Source organism: Diospyros lotus, chromosome 9, assembly GCF_014633365.1.
Source record: "Diospyros lotus cultivar Yz01 chromosome 9, ASM1463336v1, whole genome shotgun sequence".
Taxonomy (NCBI): domain Eukaryota; kingdom Viridiplantae; phylum Streptophyta; class Magnoliopsida; order Ericales; family Ebenaceae; genus Diospyros; species Diospyros lotus.
This window is the reverse complement of record NC_068346.1, coordinates 20233085-20252662: the sequence shown is the minus strand read 5'-3', so window position 1 is coordinate 20252662 and position 19578 is coordinate 20233085. Positions and strand designations below refer to the sequence as shown.

Sequence of the window (19578 nt, the reverse complement as noted above, 5' to 3'; positions counted from 1 at the left end):
GTTATGTTAGATAAGATTAAAGCCTTACACTTAAATGGTACTTAGGACTTAGTGGCTCTACCACCAAGAAAGATTCTCGTTGGTTCCTGGTGGGTGTTCACTCCAAAAGTGGGCCCCGATGGACAGGTGGATCATCTTAAGGCTCGCTTAGTTGCCAAAGGCTATACATAGATAGATCTATGTGCTAAATTATAGTGATACCTTCTCTCTTGTTACTAAAATGACTCTTGTTCGCCTATTTCTCTCTATGGCTGCTATGCGTCATTGGCTGCTCTATCAATTGGATATTAAAAATGCCTTCCTCCATGGTGATCTATTGTAGGAGGTTTATATGGAGCAACCACCTAATTTTGTTGCTAACGGGGAGTTCAATATAGTCTGCAAACTCAAGAAGTCTCTCTATGATCTCAAACAATCTCTACGAGCATGATTCGAAAGGCTTAGCACTGTGGTTCAAGCCTTTGGTCTCACCCAGAGTGAAGCTGATCATTCAATTTTCTATCGACACTCCTCTTCTTTATGCATCTACCTTATTGTTTATGTGGATGACATTGTTATCACAGGGAGTGATCAAGTTGGCATACAACAGCTGAAGGAACATCTACATTAGCACTTTCAAACCGAAGACTTAGGTAGACACTGGTATTTCTTGAATATTGAGGTTGTACAATCAAGAGATGGTATCTCAATTTCTCATAGGAAGTATGACCTTGACATCTTAAAAGAAACTAGCAAGGTGAATTGCAAATTGGCTGATACTCCAATGGACCCGAATATCAAACTCTTGTCGGGACAGGGGGATCCCTTTTTAGATCTTGAAAGGTATTGAAGATTGGCAGGCAAGCTGAACTATCTCACTGTCACTCGCCCTGACATTGCTTTTGCTGTAAGTGTAGTCAGTCAATTTCTCGATTCTCCAAGTGACTCTCACTGGGATGTTGTTATCTGGATTCTAAGATATATCAAAAGAGCACCAGGTAAAGGGCTACTCCATGAGAATAAGGGACACACAGATATTTGTTGTTATGCAGATGCGGATTGGGCAGGATCTCCTTCTGATTGTAGGTCAACCTCTGGGTATTGTATTCTTATGGGAGGAAATCTAATTTCTTGAAAAAGTAAGAAACAAAATGTAGTAGCTAGATCAAGTGCAGAGGCAGAATATCAGGCTATGGCTAATGCAACTTGTGAGATCGTCTGGCTTAAGCAACTCTTGCAAGAACTTAAGTTTTGTAAAGTATCTCTTATGAAGCTTATTTGTGATAATTAGGCTACCTTGCACATTGCTTCTAATCCAATGTTCCATGAACGGACCAAGCATATTGAAATTAACTATTACTTTATTGGAGAAAAGTTGATTGAAGGTGTTATTGTTACAAAGTTTGTTAACTCCAATAATCAACTTGCAGATGTCTTCACCAAGTCTCTAAAAGGCCCTCGGGTAGAATATATTTGTAACAAACTTGGTGCATATGATATCTAGCCTCTAGCTTGAGAGGGAGTGTTGAGTTGTATATAGAGATAGTTAGCATGATATCATGGCTTATGTCATGATAGTTGTATATATGTGTTCCATCTATTAGTTTGTAATAATATGGAGATATTCTTCAAACCATCTGTCTCTCTCTCTATATATATATCTAAATTCTCACACTTACCTTTGCCATGAAAGCCTGCCCTCAGCGGCAAAAACTACTAGAAGAAACAATTTTCTTTCTGAAGGGAAGACAGAACATAGGGAAAGTTCCACCAGATAGCAAACATTGACTTTATCAGACATTGAAGATTCCACTAGATTGGAAACAAGTGGAGTACCATCAGGACCTTTGGCCCAAGTATGAACTGATATTTCAGACCAATTTGTAGTGTCAGGTAATATATTTTTGAACGAACCCTCAAAATGGATGGGGAAACCAAGTTTATGACTGTTAATGATAATTACTCAAAAAAATATGAACTGGTCTATGCCTCATAGCATTCTGACAGTTTGTTTCCCCCAATTACCAAGGAGGGGCTTGGGGGGGGGGGTCTTCTTGAAAGAAGAACAGGAATATTGAGTAAGTAGAAAGAACATACGCTATGGTAGCCACCCGCATAATTAGTATGGGCTCGAAGATCCTCAATATCAAAACCATCAACTGATCCAGATATCAGAAGCTGGAAAAGGAAACACCACAAAAGAAACTGGAAATTGAGATTCCACAGAACAGATTAGGGTTCTCACGACTATTTACAATAAAGAAAAGACACGAAAAGTAATAAAAACTTGTAATCAATGAAAAAGACGATTCATTGAACATATACACTCAAGTACATGAGAAAGACGGAAAAAAACAAAAAAGAAAAGACAGAGGAATACAGCACAAGTAGTAAAACTTTTACATGCCATATAATCTAATTAAGAAGTCATACAGATCACCATTGCAGAAGTGTAAGAGTATTACAAAACAATATCTTTGATAGCATCTATATTAAGTATCTATAAGAGGTGTCAATATGATACAATCTTCATGTAAAGGTGAATCCAAAATAACCACCAATAAAATTAATATTCACAAAATTTCATTCACACTGATGGTGCTATGAATTAAACAACTCTTTTAACAATGGCAGTAACAGTAACAACACAGAATCTTCAAAAGTACACCTATTTTCCTTATTGTACAGGCAAGGCATAACTGTAAAAATAAGAGAATGTAGAATTGTATATTGAATAAGATGTACATCACTTAAATACATGAACCAATACCATCACAAAGGAAAGTATATATTCTACACATCATATGAGATATATGGTTATTATAACATAGGGGTGTAGTATATATACAGTTGCCTAACATATATCAATCATAATATCTTAACACTCCCCCTCAAACTTGAGCATAAATGTTGAATATGCCCAACTTGGTGCATATATAGCTCATACGAGGATCTTCGAGTGACTGAGTGAACAAATTGGCTTACTAGTCATGAGAACCCACAAATGCAGTGACAATATCTCCAAAACGCAACTTTTCTCTAACAAAATGGCAGCCAATCTCAATGTGTTTGATTCTCTAATGGAACATGAGATTAGATGCTAGAGGCTATATGATTTATGTTGGAAATATCACAGGTAATATATTGGAAATATCACAGCCAATCTCAATGATTTGTGTTCGATTCTCTTATGCTCCATCCACTTGCCTCATATGTGCATATATTGGTCTTCTTCTCACACATTCAAACTTTCTTAATTGTGTCTTGTGCATCTTATCTCCAATAAAGCGTCACCCCAATCTTATTATGGATAATCTTGTTTATAATAATGTTTTTTCTTATATAACAACACATCAACTATACTCATTTTGGATGTGTTGGTACTTAACTACCTAACATTTTGAATCATACAACAAATAAAGTCCAATTGATATGCGATAAAACTTTTCTTTTAGCCTTAAGATAATGTTATCATCACATAAATGTTGAACACATTTCTCCACTTTAAGCCCCTACAACTATTTCATTCTATCATAACAGACCACAATGACGATAGGTAGCCACGTCATAAGTTGTGCACAAAGAAAGCACATAAAGAATGGAAGATGTAGGCAAGCGATTGCCATATCAACAGTATTGTGTCTTTGACATCTTGGTAATGTCATTGATTGTAAAAATTTCACTGATGGTTGCAATTTTAAATGGATAATATTGATTGATTTTCAATCCCATATTGATGATGTTTACAATTCATTTCTTATTAGCAGAGAGCAGAAAATAATTAGTAACTTACACTTCTTTTTATAAATTTTATAGCTGTCTGTTTCCAAGGAGAGAGAAATATTCATGTCAATGGTCTAAAATATCATTCAATATATAATCAGGATACCTGAAGTTCATGTTCATTAAACATGTTAATCCAATCTTTCTGTATAAGTTGCTGAAATCCCCTCAGAAAATGGGAACTCTGTTGTCGTATCTGAAAAGGATGTTTTGACATCATAATTATGAAAGAGAAAGTTTACAGCAACAATAAATAAGAGGATAAAACCAGCGATACCTGGAAATTCAAACGATGGTTGGCTACAAGATGAATAAATGTAATGACATTCTCATTAGTAACTCGTACATTTTTCCCTCCCGGAAGCAGCTCTTCTTCCATTTGCTCTCCATATTCGTTATTTACAATAACAAAGAATAATTCCAACTCTGAAATATCACCTCCGTAATGCTGCACGTCAAACAAAAGAAACTATTAAAATAATGAGTAAATAGCTCAAAATTATGCACACACAAACAAAACAACAAAACAGGGATAATGTTTATCACAAAAGAGTACAAGCAAATCTTTTTACATGTGACTAAATTTATGATGTTTATGTTAACAAGTACACTAGTTAGGGAAGGAGGGCCGGAGGGGGGGGGGTGTTGTGTGTGGGGGGGGGGGGGGGATTCCTTTGTAAAACTACAGGGTATCGTTTCACTAGGCCTCAAAATCTGACATCAATCCAGACCTTATATTACCGTTTCTGCAGGCAGCTCCACTTGTTCTGATGATTATACCGTAGGACAATGCAACTTAGAGTTGAGACTTCACTTCCATATGCATTTATAAATGTTCCTAAGAATTTTTTGTTTGACAATAACATGCACTGATGTATTAAAATTCAGGGACAAACTTCTTGTGGCAATGCAGTAACAATGTTTAAATATTGATTTCTTGGCTTCCTCTTTGTCAAACAATTGAAGGCTCAAAGCCTAAGTTTTCACTAGAAGCTCTGGAAATGATAAATGATAGGGGGAAGGATCACCTTCAAGAAAATAAGGTGGCGATATAACTCAGGATCCAAGGAAGGCAAGTCATTCAAATAGTTGTACCTGTACAACAAAATTATAAATGCACCATAATCAGATAGAGAATGTACAAAGAAGCTAAGACAAATCATATCTGGCAGAAGATAAAAGGAAATAACAAGTGGTCAGACTAAAAATCAATCCAAGAACAAAGATGCAAGGGCAAAGTGTAGATCCTTAATGTAATCCGGTTATAACTGAAAAAGTCTAGTATCTCCTTCCCTGATCCGAACGCATGTTTCTGTTTGATGATACATGTCCTTAATAACAACTTATATATAAAAAATGCAAACCTCTTTCTTTTCTAAAACACTTCAAAAAACTAATTTTGGAAATTCAAAGTTACTAAGATGTTGTAATGACTCCAAGGGAATGCCAGAGGTATAATTGTAACTAGTGTTAATGCTAGTAAATAAGAAGTTGTTGTACCTAGTAATTATAGCTTAGACAGCATGTACTCTTTCAGTTAAGGGAGTTACAACCAAAGAGATGCCTATGAAAGGGAACCAGATGTATGAGGATGGGAATTAAGTATGAGATAATACATAATCCTTTCCCTCCAAAATCTCTTTCCCTCCTTTCTCTCTCTCTAAATTCTCCCTCCTTTCAAACTCCCTCTCTCCATTCAAATTTCTCCTATGACTACAAAATATTCCAGTCTTCCAGAGCTGCACAAGTCTCAAATCCGAGACTTATCATTATGGTATCAGAGCCAGTCATCCTCGATGGCGAAGGAGGTGATCAGGCGAAGGAGTACATCGGTGTCGATGCAATGGCAAAAGGAACTCGTTTGAAGCAGTTGGAAACAAGGATGGAAGCATTGGAGTTTGCGATGACTCACGCATGAAGCAGTTACTCAGGGAAGGGAAGATCTGGTTGCATCAAGGGAAGGAATGCAGCATGAATTGGAAAAACATCGAGAGACAATTGAACAGTATGAGAAAAGGATCAATAGTATGTTCAACGTGCTATCCTCCCTACCACAATTCAGGTTACCGCCTGAATTCTCGTCCCAATCAGTCACAGATCCAGGTCATTCCGACCAAGGAATTCTACCGCAGCCTACGAGAATGGTGGAGACGAATGAACTATCAGAAAAGGATACAGGAGTACAGGTAAGAGGAATAACTCCCCAAACTACTAATCATGCCTCGATGCCCTGTTTGGAGATAACCCTATTCGATGGATCCAAGCCTAGGTGGTGGATCCATAGATGTGAGCAGTTCTTCCAATTATATAATGTGATGGAAGTGCAGAAAGTAACCCTGGCAACAACCTATCTTAACAATATGGTCGATTCCTAGTACCAAGGGTGGATAAAAACTAAGGAGATGGAAGCAAGGTGGAATGAATTTGCGGAGGAGTTGTGTGAATGGTTTGGGGAGAGGAATATGTCTGATGTAATTGAGAAATTCAAGCTGTTGAAACAAGTAGGGACGGTGACTCAGTATTGAGAGCTTTGAAGTGAGCTCAACCAGCCTTGACTGAGCAGTACTTTTGTGTCGAACTTTGTTAGTGGCTTGAAGGATGAGCTTAGATCGATTGTGAAAATGATGATGCCTGCCATGGTGAGGCAGGCAACTGAGAAAGCTAGGTTACAAGAGCTGACATTAGAGGCTATTTTCCCCAAAAAAACAAGGTATAGCCTAAGACAAATTATAATCCTCTACAGACAACGGAGGTGAATTCAGGGACAATTACAGGGTTGATCAAATATCTTGTTTTTTTGTTTCTCTAGGTTTAGCCATCTTAAATATATCTCTTTCCATGTCTTTTGTGCGAAATTGGTTCTACAAACATTTATTACCTTTTGACTCTTTCTGTGGTTGCTAGATCAAGTGCTGAGACAAAATTTAGAGCTATGGCTCATGGAGTGTGAACTTCTATGGCTAAGAATTATTTTAAATGATCTCAAGATCAGCCCAAAAAGGACAATGAAATTGTATTGTGGCAATAAATCTGCTATTAGTATTTCACACAATTCAGTTTAGTATGAGCATACCAAACGTATAGAGATAGATAGACACTTCATCAAAGAAAAATTGGATAGTGGCTTAATAACCACTTCTTGCATGCCAACAGAAAACTAATTAGTAGATATTCTAACTAAAGGTCTTCCACCTACAAGATTTTAGTAGATTATATGCAAGTTGAGAATAGTCAATATATACTCTCTAGCTTGAGGGGGAGTGTCGAAAATAATATTGTCATGAATCAAGGTAGAAAAATCAAGAAGATTTGCCATAAATCAAGGAAGAAAGATTTGCCACTGTTGGATTAGTTGTCAATTAACATGTAATTAGCAATCAATTAGCACGTGATTAGATGTAATTAACTATCATTTAAGCCTTAATTTTAGCCTTAATTATTATCCAACTTACTATAAATTTCAATGGAAGAAGTCTAAACCAAACATAGAGTTCTACTCCTAAAAAGGGTTTTCTCTCTTTTCTATCTTGTTCAACATTGTTTCTCTCTCTTTACCACACATATCAATCAATCAATCCACCCCATCTTGCTTCCCATGATTGTGGGATTATTCCTATAATTATGGCTCAACTATTGTACAGATTTGTCCCTATTTTATAGTTTTCTATTTTATTCTTTCCTATTTTCTAATTCTTCTCATATAGATAAAGGGTGATGTAAAAATATATATAAAAAATTGTGGAAAATGCTATTGGTACTCCATAGGTTATACCATGAGCTACATAATGTAACTAAAATGTCCAAAATACCCCTCACCTAAGGTGATGAAGTGAGGCAGTGAAGCGCATGACTAAAATACCCCCCACCCAATGGAGTGAGCCAGCACGAGACAGTTAGACGCGAGGGGTATTTTTATCATTTATGATGCATTGTGTAGCCCATGGTGTAGCCCATAGAGTACCTATAGCATGGTCCAAAAATTATTATAGTTTCTACACAAAGTATGATAATTTGTCACTGTTGTTGTGTAATGCAAGCCAATATTAAAGAGGTGAAGTTACACTGAGGTTGTGAAAATTGTGGGAGCACAATAAACATTTTTAGCCCATTAATGAGCTTGGCAATAGTGATCAAATAGTTTAAACAAGCAACATTTTGGTTATATTACTTGTCTTCACAACAGTTATATTAATATCCTGGAGAGGTATTCACAACGCTCTCCCTTATTGATTCGAAGAATTTCACAAACCAATCCCACATCAGTAGTCTACTGTGGAAGCTTAGATATATTACTTGGTCCCATGAACCTATAAGCTGCCTTTGGCTAGCACATTTGGGTAAGGACCCATGGTGCTCCAAGTAACCTCTTTCGAGACCTCTGTTAAGAATTGGAAACATTTTTAGCATTGGTAGAAAACTCTTGAATGATAAAATTCAAAAAGCAAATGAAATCAAACGAAAGAGTGATTCAACTTGAAATTATTATATATATACACATAAATAGGTAGATTTTTAGTTTGTGATCTAAAATCAGCACCCCCCCCCGGGGTTCAAACTATCCCTTGGTTTGACTTACAGTAGAGATCCAGATTTCAATAATTCCCCATCTAGATGACATGCAAATGAGACACACACAGGTGAAATAAAATATCTTCAAATATTAAGAAGATAGAAATCCATAAATGGGATCAACAACTAATAAAGAAGGAACATATTAAAAGTGATAAGCCAAGGAAACCATCTGAAACCTTACTTCTGCTTTAGTTTGCTCAAGAAGAAAGTGGCAAATGGTATATCAACAAGGATCCCTTCAAACATTGTCTGCAATAATAACAAAGAGAGACAACATGAAGCACCAGACAAGACACAATTTAGTTACCACAGATAACAATTCAGCTATAATGTTAACAATTGAATTGCTGAATAAACTAGTTATACAGAAATTTCAAGGGTAAAGGATCCGTGAAGAACAAATCAGCAATCATATAGCAAGGTATAGAAATGACCTACTCTGTCTGAAAGCTAATAGTAAGGAAAAATAAAACATATGATGGTAGAAGCAAAATGGTATAATACAGAATAGTAGAATCAGGCGGTATCATGATAGAGGGAAGAATGTTTGGTTGGAGAACCAGATAAGTACAAAAGAAAAGAAATGAAGTTTGAATGGTTACATTAAAAATAGTGCAACAGGAGCAATGAATCTTGGCAACCAATTAAAAAAAAGAGTTGAATAAGTAACTGCAGTTATATCCACCGAGTGGAGGAAGGGGCTACCTATTAACTAAACTCAACTCCTTACGACATAGACCCAACCATGTGCAGTTGATTACTAAAATTTTGGAGTGCCATTCTGCCTAGATAAGATCAATTCCTATACATGAATAAATTAATACTGAAAGACAAACATAGAATGCAACTACTTCATCACCTAGTTACAGCAGATAACATTTGAAGCTATAGAGGTGCCCTCTGGCAGTATTGGCCACAAAAAAGGTAATAAAAAAAACAGTTCAAATGTTTTTCTTAACTTAAATTACAGAAACATAATACACTCAGGCTATAGGGGAAAAAGAAAACATAATTCTGAAAAGAAAAATGCCAGTTGAAACTCATCAGTTTTATGTAGCTAGATAATCAAAGACTAGTGGTACGTGTTTATCACCTTGTGCATGTCATGTTAATGTCTACCGTCTATGACCTTACCAACTTACATCATCCAAAATGTCAATAATGTATGCACTTGGTTTTTAATTATTGCAATGCTACAGGCCAAATCTAAGGCAGATAGAAAGGCAATACCTTTGCAAGAACAGCTCCAAGAAAGTGAAAATACTGGAGATGCAGTTCATGTATCATTCCTGATCCAGGATTGGGGTACAGTAGGTGATCTGCTGTTTCCTGGATTATCAGTCTAATATTATTTAATTAAAAAAAAAAAGAGGAAGATAAAAGCATGGTAAACTATTATAAGGAGCAGTGATGCTTCGCAAATAAAAGCATATTGTTTGCTCAACTGGATCACAGGAGTTTAGAGTAACGAAAAGACAGGCAGGAAATAACTACAACAAGTTGATATTTGTCCTTCACCAATTAACTCCCAATTCTGAAGAATAACGGAAAACCATCCTGGCTTCATGCTCAAACGGCTTTGAGAAAATCCTGAACCATTATTATTCACCGATTGTGTCTTGATCCAATGGAAACTAGGGCAGGGATTATCATACAAATTACAATATTCCAAATGCAGGAATAACTTAACTCCATTCTGTCTTTTTCTCTCAATAAATTACCATTAAATTACTAACATTTCATACACTAGCATATGAAATCTTCTTTGCAACTCAACTGCTTGGATGGGATATAATAATAATGTGCATGAAAACAGAAATAAAATTAATAAACCTAGCAGGACGAGATAGATAAGGTGCAAAATCTAGTCTCTAGATCATCTACATTAAGTAGTCCTGCCAAACCTGAACTTACACCATCACACAAACCAGTATAACTGATGCACCATGTGGATTACTCAAATAGTTGCCACATGGTCATTCACAATATCAGACAAAAACATATAAATTTTCCAATGTTGATGTTTTGCCCGAGTTGTTGTGCTGGAAGTCTAGAAGAAATCAGAGAGAAAATAAAGATGATCGAGTGGCAGTTAGATTGCAGGACTTAAATGTAATAAACTGTAATTAATAGGGGTAGTTTAGACTTTGTAACAGTCGGTTATGTAAACAATGGAATAAAAATTCTGTTTCTATTAATCTCATCAATCTAATTACATGGGCTCTTCTTTTATAGAAGAGGTGTTACATAAAAAGGAAAGCAATCAATCTATGTAATAGGAAACTATAGATCTATGCACAACAGGAAACTATACAATAGGAAATGATAGCAACTGTATATTTAGAAAAGTTTCCTAAGATTGGTTTAGGCAAGATTCTCTAAACCAATTTTAGGAAACTCATATCACATTGAATTCTTTGAATGCTAACACTCCCCCTCAAGGTGGAGAATGTATATCCCACATTCCCAACTTGCTTACCAAGTCTTCAAACCGCTTCGTTGGTAGCCCTTTGGTTAGGATATCCGCAACTTGTTCTTCGGATGGCACACAGGGTAAATGAATTAGGCCGGCTTCCAATTTTTCCTTGATAAAATGTCGGTCTATCTCAACATGTTTAGTCCTGTCATGTTGGACAGGATTATGGGCTATGCTAATTGCTAATTGATTATCACACCAAAGGCTAATTGGTCCTTGGGCTTGAATCTTCAGGTCTTCAAGGATAATTCTAAGCCACAAAACTTCACATAGGCAAAGGGCCATAGCCCTAAATTCCGCTTCTGCACTTGATCTTGCTACAACACTTTGCTTCTTACTCTTCCATGACACCAAGTTCCCGCCTAGATAAACACAATAACCACTTGTTGACCGCCTATATGTGATAGACCCAGCATAGTCAACATCTAAGAAACCCTTGATGTCCAGCTCATTCCCTGCTTTAAATAGAATTCCCTTGCCTGGAGTGGACGACTTGAGGTAACTTAGAATTTTTCTTACAGCAAGCATATGATCCTCAGTTGGGCTATGTATGAACTGGCTCACAAGGCTAACTGCAAAAGCGATGTCAGGCCTTGTGTGGGAGAGATAAATCAGCCTTCCAACAAGTCTTTGATACCTTCCTTTGTCCACTGGTTGGCTACTAGGGTTGTTCCACAACCTACTGTTAGGTTCAATAGTGATTTTAGACCCTTTTCCACCTGTTAACCCTGTTTCTGCCAACAAGTCCAGCACATACTTCCTTCGAGAAAAGAAGATCCCAGCTTTAGAATAGGCAACTTTAATTCCCAGAAAATACTTGAGAACCCCCAAGTCTTTGATCTCGAATTCCGTGGACAGCCTTTCCTTGAGTTTTTCTTGCTACTCCTTATCATTGCCTGTGACAATCATATCATCTACATATACTAATAGAACTGTCACTTTACCTTCTTTAGAGTGTTTTATGAAGAGAGTGCGGTCTCCCCTACTTTGGTTATACCCGAAAACTTTTATAGCTTTGGAAAATCATCCAAACCAAGCCCTAGGAAACTGCTTAAGCCCATATAGAGCTTTCTTGAGCTGACATACCTTCTCTTCATGCTCTTCTTGGAACCCTGGTGGCAATTCCATATATATGTCCTCCTCCAAATCCCCATGGAGGAATGCATTTTTTACATCTAGCTGTTGTAGGTTCCATCCAAAATAGGCTGCCAATGAGAGGAGAATACGTACCGTGGTCATTTTTGCAATTGGAGCAAATGTCTCAAGATAATCGACTCCATAAGATTGTGTGTATCCCTTAGCTACCAGCCTGGCCTTATATCTCTCCAGGGTGCCATCAGCCTTGTATTTTACATTAAGAATCCATCTACACCCCACTGGATTGATCCCCTTAGGTCTGGACACAAGATCCCATGTATGGTTCTTTTTTAGGGAACTCATTTCCTCCAACATAGCTTGTTTCCAGTTCTGATCCTGTAAAGCCTCATTTACTGACTTAAGAATGATAATTGAATCCAAGGAAACTAGGAAACTCTTATGCCTTTGGGAGAGACGATGATAGGAAAGAAAATTGGTTAAGGGATGTTGTGTACAACTCCTAACCCCTTTTCTAACTGCAATAGGTAGGTCTAAATCATCAAAGATAGGGCCATCAGAAGAAAAAGTATCTTACGTGAGATTCATACCTAGACCAGAATCTGAGGATGGTGTATGATGTGTGTCTTGGATAGGCTCCTTCACTTGTAGATGTAAGGAGACCCCTTGTACCGAACTGGAGAGGGCAGCCGTTTCATGGCCGCTTGTTCACCCAACTCAGCCTGATCATGCACTTCTTTGTGACTGCCAGGGGACAGACTAATGAGAGGATGAGAAGGTCGGGTTGGTGATGGTTGAGTTGTTTGAGCGGTAGTAGGGCTGGTGTGGTCAAGAGAATTAGAACTGGAGTGAGGTGTATGCTGAGAGGCAAACAAGAGAGTATCATCAAAGCTTTCATCGAAGCTGTAGTCTCCATAGGAAAGTCTCTCCCCCTGGGGACCAGGTAGAGAGGTACCAAAAAAAGAAAGGGACTCAACAAAGGTAACATCTTTAGAGACATACAACTTGTGAGTAGAAGGATGATAACACTTACATCCTTTTTGGGTAGGAGAATACCCTAGGAAAACACACTTAAGTGCCCTTGGATCCAACTTATCTCGATGTTGTTTGGATATGTGAACAAAGGATACACACCCAAAAACTCTAAGAGGAAGAGGATTATGCACATTAAAATCTAGAAAATGAGTAGTTAGACAAGCAAGAGGGCTTTGTTGGTGAAGGAGCTTTGTGGGTACTCGATTAAAAAGAAAGGCAGTAGTGAGGACAGCCTCTCCCCAAAAACTTTTAGGAACTCTATGATGGTGAAGAAGAGTACGAGCCACATTAAGGAGATGTCTCATCTTCCTCTCAGCTACTCCATTTTGTTGTGGAGTATCTATACAGGAAGATTCATGGACAATTCCTTCTTGTTGGAAAAACTGATGTATGTGGTGATTAAAACTCTCTCGGGCATTATCAGTTCTAAGTTTCTGTATAGGTGTTCCAAATTGAGTAGTAATCATCTTACAAAAATTTGGCAACACTGTTCCTATGGCAGCCTTATCTTTTAGCAAAAACACCCATGTCATTCGAGTACAATCATCAATGAAGGAGATAAACCACCGAGCCCCAGAGTAATTAGGAATTTTACAAGGCCCCCATAGATCAGAATAAATTAGAGCAAAGGGTTTAGAACTGATTTTATTACTCATGGGATAAGGAACACGATGCTGTTTGAAAAGAATGCATACATCACAATGAAAGATATTGGGATCAATATAATGAAATAAAGTAGGAAACATAACTTTTAATAGAGCAAATGGAGGGTGACCAAGGCGGTAATGATGCAGCCATATATTATGATGATCTGCTGTAGTTTGAGAGGAACAAGCAATCGGTGGCTGGTTTCTAGATGGATAAGAAACCTTCCCTACAAAGCAGTACAACCCACCTTTTTCTTTAGCAACACCAATCCTCGTCCCTGTCTTTAGTGCCTGAAACTCACACATATTAGGTGAAAAAACAGCTTGGCAATTTAAGGTTTTAGTGAGTTGATGAATGGACAGCAGATTAGCTGATAAGTGTGGAACATGAAGGACTGGTTTGATGGAGAGATTAGGGCCAAGATCCAAACTGCCATGGCCAGCAATAGGAACTGCTGTGCCATTAGCAATTGTGATCATTTTGGTGGTCTTGAGAGGTTGATAGGTGGAAAATACATAGGGGTTAGGTGTCATATGGTCTGTTGCTCCCGAATCCAAGATCCAAACATCATTCCGATTAGTTTTTAAGGTAGAACAGAATGCAGAATGAGTGCATTTACCTGGGATTTCCAACTGTGTTAGAGAGCAGGATCCATCTTGCATTGATTTGAGGAAGGACTTCAGCTTGTTGATCTCTTCAGCATTACATGGAGTGAGATTTGAGCTGCTGTCAGCCTCAGCTTTCACTCCCGGCTGGTCCTCCTCTTGCTCATTGTGTGATAGATAAACCTGATTTCTTGCAACCAGATTCTTGAATCCTCCTCCACTCCTATTTAGGATAGCCTCTTTGCCATGAAGCTTGAAACATGTGTCACTGGTATGCCTGGGTTTCTTACAATAAGTGCACCATAGTCCCTCTCTTCCATTGGCTTGAGTTTGAGCCTCTATTCGCCCAGATCTAGGCCGTGTCCCCTCTCCTTTGTTCACTGCCATTGCTGATCCGTCAGTGGCAGATTCCCTTAGCATCACCTGCCTCCTATTTTCTTCACTTCTTACCACAGCAAATACCTCATTAAGAGAGGGAAGTTTTTCCCGACCAAGTAGCTGCACCCTTACTCGATCAAATTCGAGGTTAAGGCCAGCCAAAAACTCAAAAATCCTATCCCGTTCGACTATTTGGTTAAGGGTTGCAGCATCCATGCTGCAAATCATCTTTATATTCTGGTAGTGGTCTAATTCAAGCCAAAGACCATTCATATGATTATAATACTCGGTGACAGACAACCCCCCTTGTTTAGAACCATTAATTTTAGTTTTCACTTCATAGATGACTGATGCATCCTAAATTTTAGAGTAAGTTCGCTTCACAACTTCCCAAATCTCCCTAGCAGTACCCAAAAACATGTAATTCTTACTTACCTCTGGAAGCATAGCATTCCACAGCCAGGACATTATTAAGGAATCCTCAATATCCCATTTTGGGTACATAGGATCGGTTGCCCTTGGAGGAGAGGCAGTGAGATGATCGATGTTACCCCTTCCTTTAAGAAATGTCCTTACCAATTGAGCCCACTGCAGGTAATTTCTCCCATCTAGTCGATAGGATAGGTGGAAATTGGGCAACTCCCCTGCTGCTGCTCCATGCCCAGCTTCTGGGATTGCTGCTTGAACTTCATCTACTGCTGGTGAGGTTTCTCTGGTTATCACTGCTTCAGATAGTTTAGACATGCTGCAGAGAACTTAAATAAAATGCGAGAAGGCTGGCAGCAAGACAGGAAGAATGTGTGTGATGTAGGAAGGGTTTCAGAAGGTACTGCAGTGCTGAAAGGTGCAATGAAGGCACTAGGGTTTGTAGGGCTGTGATGGCTCTGATACCATGTAAACAATGGAATAAAAATTATGTTTCTATTAATCTCATCAATCTAATTACATGGGCTCTTCTTTTATAGAAGAGGTGTTACATAAAAAGGAAAGCAATCAATCTAAGAGATATTTACATAAAAGGAAAGCAATCAATCTATGCAACAGGAAACTATAGATCTATACACAATAGGAAACTATACAATAGGAAAGGATAGCAGTTGTATATTTAGAAGAGTTTCCTAAGATTGGTTTAGGCAAGATTCTCTAAACCAATTTTAGAAAACTCATATTACATTGAATTCTCTGAATGCTAACAAGTTATTTCCCCTAGGAAGATCCGCTTCTCTAGCTTATAAATAGAAGGGTGCGGAGGCCAGATTAGATCATCAATCATATTTTTCATTTCATTCTCTTGTGTTCGAGTATAGTGAGAAGAGAAAGAGTTGTGATAGAATAGTTCTTGAAGTCTTCATGTGAGGATTGTATTCGAGAGATAAGAGAAGGCGAGTGAGAGGGATTCTTGTACTGATTTCCTAAGTTCTTAGTGGATTGTTATCTTCTTGTAGTGCTGGATGTAGTGCCATTTCTATGGCATGAACCAGGGTAAATCGGGTGTGCTGCATTGTGGTTTGCTTTCTTATTCCTCTTTTAATTCTGTTTGATTACTTACTTTCTATCTTTATCCTTGTGCTGTGATTGGTTTTGGTGAGATTATTGAGTGATTCTTGGGCCATATTAGTACTCGGTTTTAACATCCAAAACCCTAGAAAATATGCCTCCTCAACTTGAAATATTGAGGAGATATTAGTTTCTTATATTTCAGATATTGATTAGACCATCTCTATTATATCATAAACTCTGCAGTATACACGCAGAAGTTCTATTATATCAACTATGTTATTCCTTTCAAATTGCTCTCACACAAAACAGTAAATGTTGTCAATTCCCCAGCTCATATCACAAACCAACTCAGACTTTGCACAGGGAATGACCGCCTTAACTATGCTAACAAGAATATCCAATGATGTATACCATAAGTGGTATCCGAAGTCATCTGAAAGTATAAGAAAACATAAGAACAAATGGGAAGTCTAGAAATTAGGATCTAGGCACACGATTTTCATTAAAATGGGATTCAATCACCAAATCTCACATTTTCTCAAAGTCGGAAAATGTATGACTAGTTTCTACAAAATGTACCCACTAATATGAACTTAAAAATCTGAAAACTTGACTGGATAATGCACAAATTAAGTCGTACAGTTTTACCACTTGGCTAGTATGCTTGCAAGTGTGGACAGAGTTTGTGGATCATTATTAAATCTCACTTTCGAAAGTCACTCTAATCCCTAGTGAAAAAAAATCATGCCTGAATCCAAAGTCTTCCCATTCCTAAATATTTAATCTCCTTTTATAAAATGCAGACCCATTTACAAAAGTTCAAAAGACTTGAATAGACATTCCAAATCTTCTCAAGTCAACTAAACTCAACAAGCCTTGTACCGACTATTCAAGGCCACAAGGTGAAAGTGTTTTCTCCAGTTGGCCCTATTCAAACCCATATCCACATTCTTAAACCTTATAAATATTGTTATACCCAATAGTTTAGCCAAACAGGGTTCAGATTAATGATTCACCAACAAATGAACTATACGCAGAACAAGAACAACTATGAACCAAACTCAAAACCAGCTCAGATTACATAAAAGAGGATTTCATGAACAATATGCAAAACAAGAACAAACTACAAACAAAACTCATAACCAGACTCAAAAGAGTTTTGAAAACTGGAAACAGGAATGAAATTTAGAGAACCAGAAAATCAAAACTAAAATTTTCCTAGTGAACATAATACTGAACTCAAAAGAAAATTACTAAAAACACAAAAGTTATTAATTCCTTGGATCCGGATGCACCCTGAAGATGAAGAAAAATAGCATTCATCACGGAGAATGCTAACTTTTGTTATCAAGTCAAGCCATTCGGGCTAAAAAATGCAGGCGCAACATACCAACGACTGATGAATAAAGTTTTCGCTAAGTAAATTGGCCAAAACATCGAAGTCTATGTAGATGACATGGTAGCCAAGGCTTCAGAAGAACAGGACCACTGCTCGGACCTAACCGAAATCTTCGCACAATTCCAGCAGCATAGCATGAGGCTTAACCCTGACAAATGTGCCTTCGGGGTGCAAGCCGGTAAGTTTCTGGGATTCATGCTAACCAGCCGAGGAATTGAAGCCATCCTCGCAATGCGTAGTCCTGCCAGCCTGAAGGAGGTCCAGCAGCTAACAAGCCGAATAACAGCTTTGTCCCGCTTCCTTTCGAAGTCGGTCGGCCAACCGAGAAAAGCCCTTCTTCCAATACCTAAAAAAGTCAGTCGAGTTCCAGTGGACAAAAGAATGCGAAACTGCTTTTCAAGAACTAAAAGCCTTCCTGGCAGCCCCCCCCCCCCCCATCCTTTCGAGACCAAAGCCTGGAGAGAAACTCTCACTCTTCCTCTCCGTCACTGCTAACGCTCTCAGTGCGGTACTAGTCAGGGAGGAAGGCAAAACACAGTAGCCAGTATACTTCATCAGCAAAACTTTTCAAGGAGTTGAACTACAATACCAAAAGATCAAAAAGCTAGCGCTAGCACTAGTGACGGCGGCCCGAAAGCTCAGGCCATATTTCCAAAGCCATCAAATCACGGTCCAGATTGATCAATCGATCCAACAAATACTCCAAAAGCTGGAGCTTTTGGGAAGAATGATCGCATGGTCAGTCAAGCTTTCCGAATTTGGCATACAATACCAGCCACGAAAGCACATCAAATCTCAGGTACTCTCCGATTTATGTGCCGAACTCTCTCCCATGGGCAAAGCTCGGAGCCCAACCCCTAGACACTATTTGTCGATGGATAACATAAAAGGAGGCGAGGTTGGGGTCATCCTAGAAGGACCCAGCATTCTGATTCTCGAACAATCACTCCGCTTCAATTTCAAGGCAACCAACAACCAAGCAGAATATGAGGCCCTCATAACCAGTTTAAGTCTAGCAAAGGAAATCAAAGCATCCCGGTTAATCGCTAAAAGCGACTCCCAGCTAGTAACCAACCAAGTCAAGGGCGAATTCTAGACAAAAGAACCACAGCTTGGGCAGTACCTCCACAAGGTTAGAACCCTGGCTGAATCTTTCGACTATTTACAAATTGAGTATATCCCCAAGGAACAAAACGCACGAGCAGATCAACTCTCAAAGCTTGCCAGCACCAAGAAACCCAGAAACAACCAGTCAGTCATACAGGAGGCCCTGGATGTGCCCACCGTCAACCTTCCCGACATACAAACAATAGAAGTAGCCCCCGAATTTTGGGGAACCCCTATCATCTGATTCCTGCAGCACAGGATGCTCACCGCAGACGTCGAAGAGGCCAAGAGACTCAGAAGAGTAGCTTGCTACTTCACCCTACTCGAGAACCAGCTGTACCGAAGGGGTTACTCCGTGCCACTTCTCAAATGTGTCAATCTCGACCAGTTCATCTGCATCATGACTGAGATACATGAGGGAGTATGTTGAGGCCACCTCGGCGGGCGATCCCTGGCAGCGAAAATATTGAGAGCCGAATACTATTAGCCAACAATGCGAAACGACTGTCTAGCCTATGTGAAACGTTGTGACAAGTGCCAAAAGTTTGCAAACACGCATCATTCCCTCCCGGAAGAACTCCACAACCTCGGCAGCCCTTGGGCATTTTATAAATGGGAGATAGTCATCCTCAGACCCTTTCCAGCTGCAGCAAGACAACTTAAATTTATGGTAGTGGCCATCGATTACTTCACAAAATGGATCGAGGCCGAGCCCCTGGCTACAATCATAGCTGAAAGAATCCGAAAATTCATCTAGAAGAATATCGTTTGTCGATATGGTCTCCCTGGGGTACTAAGCTCGGACAACGACACTCAATTCACCAACGGCAGACTCCAAGACTTCTGCCAAGAACTCGGTATCCGCCAGGTCTTTACCTTGGTTGAGCACCCCCAAACCAATGGCCAAGCTGAGGCCGCCAACAAGGCCATACTGGCAGGACTAAAGAGACGACTCGGCGGCACAAAAGGAGCCTGGCTAGACGAACTCCCCATAGTCTTGT

At 38.8% G+C, this 19578-nt stretch overlaps 2 protein-coding genes across 5 annotated transcripts in view; both read right to left on the bottom strand.

Annotated features, from left to right (window-relative positions):
• The window catches only part of LOC127809555 (E3 ubiquitin-protein ligase UPL6), a 117718-nt gene that overhangs the window by 22406 nt on the left and 75734 nt on the right, over positions 1-19578 (bottom strand). For all 4 annotated transcript variants that reach the window (XM_052348426.1, XM_052348424.1, XM_052348425.1 and 1 more), the window contains 6 exons: positions 9565-9663; positions 8516-8583; positions 4791-4857; positions 4040-4210; positions 3869-3958; positions 2077-2157 (listed from right to left, as the gene is read on the bottom strand). In XM_052348426.1, coding sequence (XP_052204386.1) covers positions 2077-2157; positions 3869-3958; positions 4040-4210; positions 4791-4857; positions 8516-8583; positions 9565-9663 — 576 coding nt within the window. The remainder of the gene's footprint in view (positions 1-2076; positions 2158-3868; positions 3959-4039; positions 4211-4790; positions 4858-8515; positions 8584-9564; positions 9664-19578) is intronic.
• LOC127809557 (uncharacterized) lies at positions 13836-18008 on the bottom strand. The gene is made up of 2 exons (XM_052348428.1): positions 14208-18008; positions 13836-13878 (listed from the first exon to the last, which is right to left on the bottom strand). Exons 1-2 carry the CDS (start codon positions 14842-14844, stop codon positions 13844-13846), a joined length of 672 nt encoding a protein of 223 aa, XP_052204388.1. The 5' UTR covers positions 14845-18008; the 3' UTR covers positions 13836-13843.

Coding starts and splice junctions, on each gene's coding strand:
- LOC127809557 (XM_052348428.1), bottom strand. CDS start 14,844: ATGAATGGTCTTTGGCTTGAATTAGACCACTACCAGAATATAAAGATG. Junction 13,879..14,207: donor AACACAGTTGGAAATCCCAG/GTAAATGCACTC, acceptor TGTGAGTTTCAG/GCACTAAAGACAGGGACGAG.